Genomic DNA, 15,248 nt, shown 5'->3' with positions numbered 1-15,248 from the left:
ATCACAAATGAACAAATGCCCGCACTTACAGAAGTACTCCTCCTGAGGGCCTGATTACGGGACAGACTTTTCCACTTCCAGTTAAGCAAACGAGCATTCATCACCCTCATAAAAATGTGCCATCAGCCAAATAACTCCAAACACCCTGATTCACTGGAATAAAGAAATCACGTTAAGTCAACACATAAAAACACAAAATACCTGCAACTTTTGAATATGACCGAGTGACAATAGCTAGAGATTGCTGTAGACATAACTTCTGACATATACATTTTTTTTAATATTCATAGAGTGGAAACAAGGGTGTCAACACTTTTTAGGTCCAGCACTGTAGTCTGTTTGCTTCAATATATATATACACAATATACAGTAAAAGACTGTGCGCACTGTTCCTTTTTTTGCGTTCTCTATTGCGTGGGACCACTGCGCTGTGGCTCGGTGTGCAGTCTGAAGTCCTGAGGGATGATTGGACAGTCCGGTCTGCACCCTCATCTCCAAAAAACCACCATCTCATCAGGCATTCAGGCATCAGGTTAAATAATATACTCCTTTGGGTTTTCACTGGAGACATTCTGGGAGTCAGCCTGGTTGTTAAAGGGAAAATCCTGGCTGTTCTCCTGTTGGACTCCCTTCACCTGCTGGTTTCGATATGTCTCTTTTCTCCGGTAGAGGAATCTGGCTGTTATTGCCAGTCCAGTCACAACCACAAAGATAACAACAGCGATGACACCTGCAGGGCAGAGGATATTTACTGATTCAAACATTCAGGATTAGACGGGCCTTTTATGTTATGTTATGTAGCCTGCACTTAAACTTATTAAACTAAGTATTTGAATCAGTGAAGTGGACATAATAACACAGCACAGAATTCAAAAGCACCACAAACTACATGCTCCAAAAATGATCATAAAGTTTTCATTATTTTTGCGGGCTGTTGCAACGCCGTCGCCCGCACTGACCCAAAGACATTTCTGTGCAGTGCAACTGTAAGTTTGCCAATAACAGTAACATGCTTAGCCTTTGGACACACACTTTCAAATGTGTTGCTTTCTGTGACAGATTGCCCTACTCATATCTTTATTGGCTTCATATTGTAAAGGAAAGAATGGGAACCAAAGGCTACACATGCTGGGGAATTATTCTACAACAACATAAAGCACTGTCTTCATAAGAAAGCTGGTAATAATTTTATGCCCCGCAGTAAAGGGCTGATACCTACAGTCCCATTTGGTTAGACAATGAGCTGAATAGAACCCATATTGTAATTCACTTGTAAATCTTTCACAGTGCTCACAGTCTCACAGCACGTTGTCTGCCCATCTCTCCTGGGTAAGTCGGCTCTTTGCCCTGCAGTCCGGTTGTTCTAATCTAACTTCAGCACACACTGAAGAGAATTTCACACATTCACACTCAGCTGAACTCGCCGTTTGACACATTTCTTCATTCAGGGAAAGTTTAACCTAATTGGAATTCAAAAATAGAGCAGAAATCAATTTTGCACTGTACTACTTTGGTTTCAAAACTTTTGAAGATAACAGTGTGAAAGTTTCAGCAGAGGTTCAGTTAGTTCAGCTGTCCTTTGTGCAGACTATAGACACTTTTAAAGCACTTGACTGTCTCACGTTTGTCCTGCTAAAACTTTACAGGAACACTTTGGGATCAATCTTCATTTCAAATTAATCTGGGCACACGGGGAGGAATAATTTAATGTAGTTTAAATGAAATATTTTGCTCAGCATATCAAACTTTGCAGAAAACCCCTTATCGCAGAAATATTGAGTCCCACACAGTTCAAGAGAAGTTCAACAGCAAAACAAGGTGAAAATGTTCCAGCATAGTGAATTATGCTTAAAGTACCTCCAATAAGAGCCGAGTCCGTCCTAATGGCATTGATCAAAGGTTGACCTGAACCTGTCGAACCAGACTGATCTACAGCAGAGAAAGAGAAAGGAGATAAAGAGGGGGAAAAAGCCGTAAATACACACAAGTATAGATGGAAAACCGACCAAGGGTAACATTAATTAAAAGAAGAGATGGAGAGAGGTTTAATAGAAAAGCCAGGTAAGGTAGACGAATAGAAGACTGAGAGGAAGTAAACAGCTCAGACCAGAGAAACAGACAAGAAGGGCTATTTAGAGAAACAGTAACAATATCATAATTTTGAGCGGATACAGAAAACTGGACCAGGAAGACTTTTACATTCTGAAGGAATATAAAACTGAATGAAAACAAGACCAGTAACTCCCCTCTGTGGTCCTAATTAATTATGTTATCAAGCACATTGTCATTTGTCTCCCCTACAAGGTGTACACATTTAATGAGACATAATAGAGCTTTCAAAAACAGCTCCCATCAAGAAGATAGACACAAATGCACGCACACACAGAACCATGACAGAAAACAACAACAAACACACTCAGACACTGACATCGTTTTTCTTTGGTTAGCCTTCTAACCTGCTCTCGCACATTTGCCATCATGTTAAAAGGGTTAGATTAGCCTAGCTACTTAGCTATTTAGAGCAGCGAGAACAGCAGTCACATTTAAAATGAAAGGGCAAAAGTATCCTCTGAATAAGGTTTTTGGGTTTGATATATTTTTCCAGAAATATTAATGCCTGCAGTGAGCTATAGTACAGCTCCCTGGGTGATTCAAAAGTTCATACAGCAAGGCAAATATTTCCAGTGCAAGAAAATTGGGCTGTCGTTTTTTATGAAACAACATTCCAGCCATGGTACGAGGTAAGAATTCACTGCTGAGCCTCTATTGACCTCCCATCCCACCCTCTGCACATCATGCCTTCTCCAAGCTACAAAGCACACAGCAGGCTATATGACAGCTTGATTGGACCCAAAGAACCAACCCTCTGTTGGGATGATAAATTCTGGCTGGAGGATTCCTGTGTACCAAACAGTTTAACAAGAATATCTCTTAGAAATTGTGTATATATACACAACTACTTTTTAACAGCATGTGGTGTGTGTTCTTTACCAGCTAATGTAATTGTTTCAGTCAATGTAATTAACTGTCATGTCTCAAACATGTTGATACTAAGTAGCACAAAGGTCACTGACAATGCTTTTCTCCAAAAATATTCACGGCACGATGCGATATCTGCTCAAAGGGACTTTTTAAAATTGTGTTTTAAAGGCAGCAACAGCACCATGGTCTTAATCTAATACAGACAAAAAAAAGCTTGAGATTGACAGATTTCTCCAAGCTTAACCAAAGTTTGTTTGTTAGCGAAGCCAAACCCAGATTTTGGACATTTTGCACACCCATCATCCACCCCAGCTGCTGTTCTGTGAGATACATTAATATAGGTTTTTACTTCACACCAACAAATACCAAGCTACCGACCAATTATTGAAGATAATTTATTTATAAATGGTTTTGTTAATTGGTTGCTTCATTAGGCATCCGGCAGTGAGACAAATGTAGAGACTTGATGCAGTGGCCCAATTAAAGCTAAAGTAAAACTAGCAACTTGTGAAACTAGGTTTTGACACTTAAATATAAGACTAATTATTTTGTGATCAATCTAATTAGCACAAAACAACTAAATTCTTCACAGATATGTGTTTCTGACTTACTAGATCGTACAGATGAGGCTCCTCCCTTCTTACCTGACAGGTGGTGTGTGTTCTCAGCTGCATAGGGATTGGCTGAAGCCGCAGAGCCACAGTTAGACTGGACTAAAGGTCCAGTGATGATGACAGGGCTGGTGTCTGGGTGGAGAAGTGCTGCTTTCAGAGGGCTAATGGCGTTGAAGCGAACCACCGACAGACAGCCGGTAAAACCAAGGGACGCCAGCCTGGCCAGGTCTGGATCTAGGTCATCGGACTCTGGGAATGAGAAAATATCAAACTCTTAAAATGAGAAGAATCAAAAGTCTTTTTTCCCCGACATCCATGTAATTCATTTCTGAGAATTCTGTCTCGTCAGATCTGTGCTTGTATAATGGTTGGAAAGTCTTACTTTACAAATCAACCAGAAAGTCTCGCTCAAGGAGAAGCCTTGCCATGCTCGCTGTGGGTGAACTATTGTACAACTACAATGTGAGACAGAGAAATAAGCCCCGTGAACATATAACTCATCGCTACGAGTATTTGAGAAGTGCACATCTTTGCTTTTCTTGGTAACAGTTTAGTGAGAAGGATGACACAGTGCCACAAAGAAAAGTGCATCTGTTTTTGGCACTCGGTTAGCTTTAACTTGTATGTTTAATCTGTAGTTTTACCATTTACCAGCATGTCACAGTGGACAGGCCTTCCTGTTTTGTCTTATTTCCAGACTTCGTCTTCATCTTAATTCGGTTTTAGCACTGACTTTAGAATTAGCATACAGATCTCCTTCTTTATTGATGTTCTCATCTGAATGTTATTGATAAAGAAAATAACTGTATTTCCCAAATGTAAGCCAATCCCTTTACGGTAAAAAAAAAAAAAAAAAGCCACGTGTCTAATAAAAAAACAGCTTCAAAAATTAAAAGACATGGTTTCCAGCAGAGTTTTATCAAATCAAGGTACTTTAAAAATAAACTTTTTCAGTCCCTTCTGGTTTTTGATCGTTTAAACTTTTAGAAGCTTTCTCTCTATCTCCTCGTGATCTGTAAAGTAAAACATGACAAACGCTGACAGGCTCATTGATCCTGCGTCACATTCCCATGTTATCAGACTGGGACAATAGTGGTAGCTCACTGGCTGTAAAAAGGACACACTAACCTCACACACACACACTGTCAATACAACACACAGCTTTAAAGTCTGCATCCATCATTCCACGAGACACGTGCAGTCTCTCCAGCTCTATCTGTTCATTTTATTGACTTAAATCCCTCCATCATTCACCTCTGCTCCTTCACAGCAGTGTAAACAGCAGCTGTGAAAGCCCACATTAATGCTGGAAGCAGCTGCATCAGTATCTGTTCAGATGACTGAGAGGTGACTGCGGTTTTACCAGCACACATCTGCATGTTGATGAGAGCAGCAGGAGACACTTCCGCAGCCTGTAAGCCCCTCTGATACACTACATTCCCTCTCTGCCCCCACTTTGCTTCTGTGTACTCCTTCCGGGTCCATTAGTTTGGCTGATGGATGACAGGGTTCGAGGGGAGTGACAGAAAATCCACTTTCCTGCTGCCTTTTGGATCCTGATCTGGCTCCCTGCCTCTTCTGGTTTGACAGAGGGGAGGACCGGTCACGTGCTGACATGACAGGGTTAAAACCCACTGTGCTACACTGAGCAGTTTTACAGCATACAGAAAAAACAAAGGATCTCGAGGGAATTTGGATTAGCTGCGCAATTAGATGGTGTGAGCGCATGGCTTCCATTACATGTGGATTTACATGTTGTTTTCAACCTTTACAGATTTTGCTACAGTTTTTTTCAGTTAAGATTTATACTGGCACGCACATTCTAAAACAAACTTCACTTGTGCAAAATTATACATTTTCTTATGATCATCATCATGAAGGTGAAAGGCATTTCATATGACTGACTCATGTTTCACTATTAATTGCAGCACGCTACCTTTTAAACCGGCAGCATGCTGCTGTGACTCCGAGTCTTATCAGAGAGCTGTGACCACAGCCTGCAGCCTTTCAGCACCTGTTATTAACAGCTTATATCTCAGCCTGTCTTTGATGGAGCTGCTCAGGGAGAACATGAATAAGTCATGACGGAGGCAATCTCTCTCTCACCCCAACACTGTTGCAGGTTCCAGTCCAGGAGTACGCACAGGAGATCAATGAAGATGCGGTTTAACCCTCCCAGAGGGGGAGCATCTTTCCCCCCCTCCAGGTGTAAAAATCTGTGCATGTGTAAAGGAAACACAGTTCTGCTTTGACCTCACCTGCCAGTGATGGTGAACCTTTGCAGAGACCACATTTGAAGAAAGGTCTTCATCTATTTTTTAAATAACTACATGTACACACTGTGATAACGCTGATGAGTTATACTATAAATACATTTTAAAGCTATGTTCTTGGAGGTTGTTACATTTGTACAGACATTTGTTGTTGTATAGATTATAGTGTGTTGCCTGAACCATGTGTTTTCAAGTCTGCAGTGCTGTATTGTTTTATGCATACACTGTTATACAGAGAAGGTGCTCTGAATATTTAGCCGAGCCTTGTTGATGGAAACGGGGAACAAAATGATGGAAGTGCAATGCGATTCATATTAATGGCAACAAAAAATGCCAACTACTTTGCGCAAAGTGACCGCAAGTATGAATTAAACAAAGTTTCATTAAAAAATGAACACCATATTCTTCATAGAGCTAGCCTTTACTTATCCTTCTCACCAGCATATGCTTGTACCGGGACCAGACGGCCCATATCTGTAATTAAAATGCAATGAGTACCAATTTGTGAATGTCAAAGAGTGTGGCACATTCAACAAAGAGGCTGTCGAATACTACCGTGATTTGCATAAATGCAGCATTGTTGTGTTTCGTTTCATTTGCATTGAATTTGGTGGGTTTCAATAACATCAGGGTCACTAAAAGGGTCACTAATTGAAACATGGTGTAATCCTGGATACGTTACTGCAAAGGCAGGTTTCTGTGGCCTGATTTTTGAACTGCTGGCTGTTATTTGCTGAGGGAAATTTATCAACCTATCACAACACCTGCATTCATTTTAGATATTACTTATTAAACTTTTTTATGATATTATGAATAACGAGCTCTTTGTGTTCTGTACTTTCTATTTACTGAACTAAGTTGTACATCATGTCTGTGTAGATTCTCAGTCTCAGTCATCCAGTAGTCACAGTGTCTCTGGAGCTTGAAAAAAGGCAACTGGACTTCTTTTTGTTTCTTGAAGACATTTCACCTCTCATCAAAAAGGCTTCTTCAGTTCTCAACCAAATGGTGTTTTCTCTTGTAAGACAGAACTGTCCTAAATTTAAAAGATTGTAATAAGGCTGTTATTAACTGTCTGCTTTATAATTTCAATTGTATTTTCAAATCTCACTATAAAGAGGGACTAGGGACAAGTCATTGATTTTTTTAATGTACTAGTGCATCTCAAAGAATGTAAGTATTGTGGGAAAGGGTTTTTTTTTCATAATTTAAGTCAATAAGATGAACTTTCATACTCTGTGTGGACACCTACACATTACACCTGCAGGAGCTACTTGGGCACGGAAACCCACAAAGCTCCTGGCGCACTGTTTTTGGCTGATGTTAATGCCAGAGGAGGTTTGGACTCTGCAGTTACTGAGTCAGCAGAGTGATGGTGACTTTTACGCCAACCCTCTGCTGGGTTCTTACTTTGTTGCTGAGTTACTTCCAGTTGATTTTAGGTGCTTGACTTTATACACCTGTAGCAATGTGACTGAAAACACCTGAATTCAAAGGTTAAGAGGCATGGCCCAATATTTTTGTCTATAATGCATATTATCTATAGGTATTATTAGACTACATTATTTTTTAGTGTGTTACAAAAAAGCAGCTGGGAACTTGAGTGTACATTGGTTTTAATAATCCCCATAAGTGCACTGCTAAAAAATAGGCTATACATAAATAAATAAAATTATTTGGAATGCATCTTCTGTCATGAGTAAATAATTCAATGAACCTGTCTGTTTTAGACACTGAATAAGTGCAAGCATCTCAGCCACATCAGACTTTATCTTCAATAATGCTTATGCAGAGGTTCCCAAACTTCTCCTGTGGTGCCTTGATTTTATCACCCCCAGCATGAGCACACTAATACCACATCGTTTGCTTAAAAACTCATAGATTTCTTTTTTGAAACATTGACTATTATGCAATCAAACAACTCAGGGATCCAATTCAATTCAGCTTTATTTATATAGCACCAAAATCACAACAACTGTCACCTCAAGCTTTTATATTGTAAGGTAAAGACTCTACAATAACACAGAACAGCCTCACATTCTACTTTTAAATACCCTCAGTATACACTGATTCATCAGAGCAGCAGTTTGGTGTATGGCCCCAAACTTATCACTCCTCACAAATATAAAACTGGGGAGTGTGTTACAGGTCAGGGTGTTGGTCCAGTTATTACTGTCATCCTCGTTAACCTGCTCTCTCACTTCTCTGTTTTGTCCCCAGTGCTGATTGGTTGCTGATGGATCGCAGCATGATATAAACCCAGAGAAGGCGGAGCCTGGGTGATCGGCAACTGGAGTTCCATCACTCTCCTACTTCTCCTACCAGATCTCCATCAGCATCGCCCATCTGCTGCTCATAAAGCTCTGTTTGTTGTATGCAGTTTGTGAGGGAGTTACCGGCATGACTGTGGTTTTTTTTATTAGTTTAGTTAATGAATTAGTTTAGGGGGAAGCCTGACTCCGATGGCCCGTTGTGTGGTTGGTTCACAACCGGGGCTCCCCTCTCTTCCAATTCTGTTTGTCTGTTTTGAGTAAGCATGTTTTCATCATTAAAAGCTTGTTGAGCGGCAGCTGCTTGTGGCGTTTTACATGATGGGTTCCTTTTGAGCCATTAGGTTAGGGACCCTACTTGATAAGTAAGTAAGAGCCTATGGCTGGATGCTGGGGTGGTGGAGGTGTTGAAGTAGCAGGCGATGGCATCGACATGCCAAAACGAGAAGTGTATTTACTGTGTAACGTGAAGAGAGTGACGCACGTTAAAGCTTAACTTGTCTATTTGAAATAATACAGTCTATGACATTAATTAAAAAGATTTAAGTGCAAACACAACAGGTAAAGACAAGTGAGTCATACCTACAGTCATGATATTTCAGAATTAATAATACATGCACTTTTCTTAAGCTTGCCTTAGTGGCAGATTTCCCCATAATTGACAAACATTAAAATTAAACATATTTCCCATGTATTTTTATTTTTATTTTAGGTAGTTTTGAAAACAAAACAAAACCCTGTTTTAGTTTTAATTAACTATAATCACCTCACTCAGAGGCGCTGCATTTATGTAGAGTAATTGTATGATCTTATGAAACAGTAGCCATCTAAACCAAAAATCACATGTTAAAGTTGATATCCAGTTTGACATCAGTTCCTGGAGCAGCTATATGAGAAGTTCCAGGTTAAAGTTGTGATTAAAGACATTTTTCTATTTTGCCTTAGTCTTCTTTTTTTTTTTTTCCTTCAAATAATCTGAATAATGAGGCTTGCTGAGAACAGCTAAAGCTACATTTATTTCTTTAAGTTTTCCAAAGCTGAGTGTGAAATGAGGCCAAACACCCCAGAGCTGTTATCCAAATGAGTGTGAGTCTGAGTGCTCTTTGACTAAAAGGGCTTCTTCTCTCTTTTTACAGGCTCCTCACTTACCGTGCACTCTGCCCAACACCAGCGACTTGACGGCGTTGAATTCCCCGTCGGATGTCAGATTGAAGTCTTCTCTGGCATTTTCATCAATCTGAAGGAAAAGATTTAGTTCCAGAATTTAAGTGGAACGTTTTATTTTAATTTTGGCGACTTCTAGCGGTAGATATGGCAAGAAAAAAAAACGTCTCACAGAGTCTCCAAGATAGAAATGGTTCATCTAGAGGAACTTTCAATGTGCTTCGGATTTTACCTATATTTGTTATAAATAGTTGTTAAAATATCCCAGACAAAGCCGCCACCTTACACCTCTACTGTATGCTGCTAATGCTACAGCAATTCAATATGATGGAAACTGATAAGCTGAGATGTGTCTCATAGCCTCACAACACAGTGAATCATGACGCTACACCCACGCCAGACAAGGTCACCTTGTAATTTATCTCACAGTTGATAATTATACAGGCATTCAGGCTGCTGCCTCCTGGTTAGATAAAATTTACCTCATACATCATCTGAGGCTCTTGTTAACAAGATAGGAGATTCAGGAGATCCAGATACGATGAAGATGCTTCATATTTCATCTGTGGCTGTTTTAATGGGCGGTTTGTCCGCGCTGTCCTGCTGTAGCTGCATCCAACTGCTGTGGGTTGAAACTAAACTGCTGACTAGGATTCCTCACAGATTTCCTAATACTGTAGTGCAGTACGCACAAGAACTGCTCGTGTGTGTGTGTGTGTGTGTGTGCATGTGTGTGTTATTACCCTTGAGATAAGCACCTCATTTGCAAACGTGAACAAAAAAGTTTATCTTAAGTAGCTTCACACCTCGTCTCCTCTGTCTGCACATGCAAACAGCACATCGTCGACGTACCAGCAGCAGGTTTTTACAACACAGCAGTGCATGAAATTGCATTATTTATGGAATCATTTTAGCAAGTGAATCAAATTGCATGACTGTTAAATCCGATTTGGGTCATCAAAATTATGATACTGTATTTTCACCAATCATTTACTGTAAAATAATAAAGATAACAATGCAATCATGACATCTTTAGAAAATAAAAATAATCCAACTTTGTTTATTGTGTTTGTAGTCCCTTTCTTTGCACATAAATTAGACTCAAAATGAGAGTGACTGCATTTAACTGCATGAAAGTTTAAAAAAAGACCAGACAATTTATATCATCAGCTGTGCGTTATTGACATAAACACCCCAAATGGAGATATTTGTTGAGTCATAATTATGTGTGATGAATGACTGAAAAACATCCTCCTGAGTACAGGGGCTATTCAGGATGCATTTCTTTTCCAGAAATGGCCAACAAGCACAAAAATCTTCATAACAGTCCCTTAAAGTTAGAAATTCCAGATGAAAGATGACAAATGTTAAAGAATCGTGGCAATATTTTATGGTTGTGGTCCCAAAATGACGGTATTATATAGATTGCACAGCAAGAGAAGTTCAGCGGTGGCTGTTCAGCATATCTATCTTGCAACGTGACTGCTGTGACAGCTATGAGCCACATCAACTAACTATTCTGGAAATGCAGAATAAAATGACTCACTGATCAATGTGTGGTGCAAAGACTAAATTCTTGTTCAGTTGTGGCAGCAGAGGCCTGTTTGTATGATGTGTTTTCTGGTGCACCCAAGTGTATAAGATCCATGTTGCTGAAATTTCAGTTTGTAGACTTCTGACTGGGTTATGAAGTGAAGGTTGCACACAGTATGTGCAACCAAAAGAAAAAAGAAAAAGAGAAAAATAAAGGTGAAGTTTTCTGTGTTTCTCCTTTTTCTGTGTGGAAAGTGAGATGCTGTAAATGCCAAAGGTTTCTAATGTGAATGGGTTGCTGCTACAGTAGTGGCTAGTCATCAACATAATTCACATTAACTATGCAAATGGAATATATCTGTCCTGCAAAGATGTTTTTTTGTAAAAAAAAAAAAATAAAACAACAACTTCGCAGCTGCTTTAAATGAAACACCGGATGTTTCTTTGTTTTTTTTAGATAGCCTAAGACCTTTGGATGCATCGAGTCTGCTGGATTTCTATGTAGTTTGCTGATGTGCAAACTGCAACAATGTTATGAGCTGATGAGGTGGTTTTACCTGGACAGACACAGAGTCCGTCAGTCTCCTGATGGCAACCGTGTGCAGCTGTCCGTTGGCCACACTCTTCACGCTGCTCTTTAACACTTCAGCATCTCTGCTACTGTCCAGCTTGTATCTCACCTCCAGCTTATCTTCACACACAACAGAAACACACACAAACACTCATCAAGCCACTCTCTGAAAGGAGCAACAACATTCAGGACTACACTTTCGCAAAGAAGGATTTCAGCTTAAACCATCTGCATTAGGCAGATTTTTCTTACCCTGGAAATTCGGCCTTGCTACGTTGTGCAGTCCTCGCCAGCAGGGCACACATACACTTAATCCTTCATAAATATCTCAATGCTTTAAACAAGTTGTTGTTCCATTAATTGAGATTTCCATATTAAGGGGATAAGTGCTAATTCCTCATCAATAACAGAACTAATCTAAGTCAAGCGTATTAATTGGAGATTTAACAAAAAAGTGAAGATTAAAGATTGTTTTTGAAAAGTAAAGTTTTTTCCCAAATGTGCAATATTTCCATAAATAAAAGTGAATAAATCACATCACAAGGTCACAATTACAACTCAATATCTTTTTTGAGGTGCTGTGGAAATAAAGGAAATATCAGAGACCCCCAGGTACCTGCCACCACTCTATTAACAATAAATGTGTTCTTTAAAAAAAAGAAAAGGAGCCTTAAGTGAAGCAGCAGTACTTGGACTGAGGGGGTTTAACTGCAGCCAAGGATAAAAAGAAATGAGCCATCTTAGGGCAAACAAGAGAAAGCTCTCAGGGATTTAATTGGACGCTTCATTTTAAGAGCATTTACCTGACGACTCCACGGTCAGCAGCAAACCTTAATGCCCTGCTGTCCATCAGCATTCTCTGAGTCATTAACACCAGAAAAAAAATTCCATTTACAACTAATCTAGCAGCAAAGTGCCAATTTTATTAGACTCCTGGATGCTGAAAATGTAATTTTCAACTCAAAGTGCCTCGTACCACTCTTAAAAGTCAAACTCACAACATAATTATTTCACATAGAAGTTAAGAAAACACTTCAGCATGTTTTCGGCTTTTCCATTCAGAAGTGCGCTGACCTGCCACCCTTTATCGGCCCACCTAATCCTTATTCCTGCAGTGTCACTCATCAGGTCTCAGAGATAGTTGAGAAAATGCTTTCTTCTTAACTTAAGACAAAACCTAATAGCTGGAAAAGCTGGACGTACAGAAAAATGGTAAAGGCTGACGAGGCGAATCCAGAGAGAGGAGTGATCTGACAGATTCTGATGACACAGAGGAAGAAAGGAGGTCAAAATCAGGAGAGGATGTCAGGAATGGGAGAGAGAACAAAAGGAGAGGTGAAGAGAGGTAAAATGAGATGAGCATCAAGGAGAAGCAAAAAAAAAAACTAGAGAAAGTTTAGGGAGAAAGATGACGAGTGGCAAAAAAGAAACTTTCTGAGATTTGAGAACTTGAAAATTGTGAAAACTAAAAGTACAGTAATCAGGGGTAAGACTGATCATTTGAATCACAGACGAAGGAAACCAAAAGACAGGGGGAGATGAGACCATTAAAAGGGAAACAACTCCTTCCAAAAAAAAAAAATGTCCCTCGTACCATGCCTGTTGATAAGCAGAGCCAGGTATTCTCTGTAGTAGGAGCTGACATAGAGCAGCAGAGCTGGACTCTGGTTCGTCCTGAAGCTCAGGGAGACGTTCTCTCCTCTGAGCGTCAGGTCGGAGTAGATGGAGGATGGCAGAGCGCTGCTGTTCCTGCTCAGCTCGTAGGGCTCCTTGAAGGTGTACATGACTGAAGTTCCAGACTTGAAGCTGGCTGACACCTCTGACAGACAGAAGAAGAGGAAATATGTGAACATTCAGAGTGCTGTTCAAAAGTTTAAAATTTGATAATTTACTGCTGATGATTGGTGTATATCTCGGTGTTGTGAACATCAATTGTATGACCTTCTATGACCTTATGAAAAAGTCGCCATCAATGAGTTAAAAACTACCATTGCATAAGTTAGCATCATTCAGAGGCATCAAAGGACACTGGAACTCAATCTGATTCCCCCATTCTTCTAAACGGAGGGTGGGGGGCACCGGGGGTGGGGTGGGAGGGGGGCACTGAGGCATTCTCTCTCCTGTGTGTTCTGGGTCCCCTGGTCTCCCCATTTGGGCATGCCTGAGCATCTCACCTATGAGGCATCCTGGAGGCAACTCAGATGCCTAAACCACCTCAGTTGGCTTCTTTCGGTGTGGAGGCGCAGCGGCTCTATTCTGAGTCCCTTCCAAATGAGTGAGCTTTTCACACCATTCTAAGGAAGAGCCTAGACCTTATGGAGGAAGTTCTTTTCTGGGGCTTGTTTCCACAATATCATTCTTTTAGCCACTATACTCCCAGCTCGTGGTCATAGGCGAGGTTAGGAACATAGACCAACTGGTAAATTGACAGCTTCACTTTCACTCTCAGCTATCCGTTAACCACAAGGGACCCGCACAGCATCGACATCCCTGCAGATGCTGCACCAGTCAGTCTACTGCTACCTTTTCCCTGACTCGTGAACGTGACCCTGAGGTGCTTGAAAAGCTGGCATGTTCTCATTTTAGCCATACAGTGCGCGTTTGAAGCGATTTAGAATAGCAGCAGGAAGTAGTTAGATTTTGGTGTCTAGGCTTCAAGCTCATCACTCCCCACAAATTCATAAAACTTGGGGAGTGATAAGTAAATTATTTCCAAGAATCTACAGGTGGATGTGGGAGGGTGGAGGGGTTGATACAGCAAGCAACACTGTATGTGTGCAGCGACAATGACACGAGGAAGGCATGAGAAATTTTACATCAGGTTTGATATCCATGTGTGTTACATGTTATACTGTATGTGAGTGAGGCATGTTACATCTGCATGATGCAGTGCAGCTCAAGTTCCCTCCTGAACTAGCTGACACATTTGAGACCCTCCATATTTAGTTTACCAGTTTACCAAACTTCTCCAAAATTTCAGTTATCAAAATTGCCATGAATTAATCTTCAGCTGAATGCTCGAGTATTAGCAAGAATCTGAGAACTCCACTTCCTGAGTTTTTAGCCTGCATGAAAACAATTCTACTGTGAAAACTGTAAGTGTTAGCTCTGCTTTCAATAATGCTAGAGTAAACAAATTATTTCTGAGGCGCAGAACAATAAATATATACAAAATGATCCCCACGGAGTTTTCTAACTTTAATTAACTTCAAATGAAGGCTGTGGCGTAGGAAGGATTTTTCATGTCTTATTACTTAGAAAGACAAAACTTTATAATTACAGAAATTAGTCTTTAGAATATCTTGGTTTCATTTTCCAACCACAGAGAGATTAACTTTTAATATATCAGAGTGTGTCGCTATGACTCACAAAGAAAAACAAAGCGCATCAGCAGGATGTAGGAGATCAGTAGATATCAGTGTTCAGTGGGTGAAGGGCTAAAAAAGGAGAGATGGCTGAACTCAGTTATCGAACTAATGGAGAACACAAAGGTCAACGTGATGACGCACTGTTAGTGACTTTAACATCAAAAACAAATGACAAAAATAGACCTGAACCATATCAAACAGTCACTAGCTACATCGAACCACTAATGCCACACGGCTGCTGAGTACTTCTTGATGATTATTGAGTAGCATACAAGCAGAAAAATGCTTTTAGTAAAATACAGGTTCTTAACCTTCAGGCAGCAGCTAAACAAGTGCTTCAGCAGTATTTCTACTTTCAATCTATAAGCTTGAGGAACTCCACCTCTCTCTATTAGAAATGACTCTAAAAGACAAATTTTGTATGTAGAAAGAGACAATTAGGACGGATCTCCACAGTGAGGACTCTTCTTGGT

General features: G+C 40.2%; 1 protein-coding gene across 1 annotated transcript in view; it reads right to left on the bottom strand.

Moving 5' to 3' along the window:
- Positions 1 to 463: 463 nt before the first annotated feature.
- Positions 464 to 15,248, bottom strand: part of LOC115795422 (contactin-associated protein-like 4) — a 142,890-nt gene continuing 128,105 nt past the window's right edge. Inside the window, exons 19-24 of the mRNA XM_030751320.1 lie at positions 13,002 to 13,226; positions 11,394 to 11,527; positions 9,289 to 9,376; positions 3,627 to 3,845; positions 1,858 to 1,929; positions 464 to 730 (exon numbers count right to left, since the gene is read on the bottom strand). Coding sequence (XP_030607180.1) covers positions 534 to 730; positions 1,858 to 1,929; positions 3,627 to 3,845; positions 9,289 to 9,376; positions 11,394 to 11,527; positions 13,002 to 13,226 — 935 coding nt within the window. The 3' untranslated portion in view covers positions 464 to 533. The remainder of the gene's footprint in view (positions 731 to 1,857; positions 1,930 to 3,626; positions 3,846 to 9,288; positions 9,377 to 11,393; positions 11,528 to 13,001; positions 13,227 to 15,248) is intronic.

Source organism: Archocentrus centrarchus, chromosome 17, assembly GCF_007364275.1.
Source record: "Archocentrus centrarchus isolate MPI-CPG fArcCen1 chromosome 17, fArcCen1, whole genome shotgun sequence".
NCBI classification, from domain to species: Eukaryota; Metazoa; Chordata; class Actinopteri; order Cichliformes; family Cichlidae; genus Archocentrus; species Archocentrus centrarchus.
The sequence above is the reverse complement of the archived record's forward strand: the minus strand, read 5'-3'. Positions and strand labels throughout refer to the sequence as shown.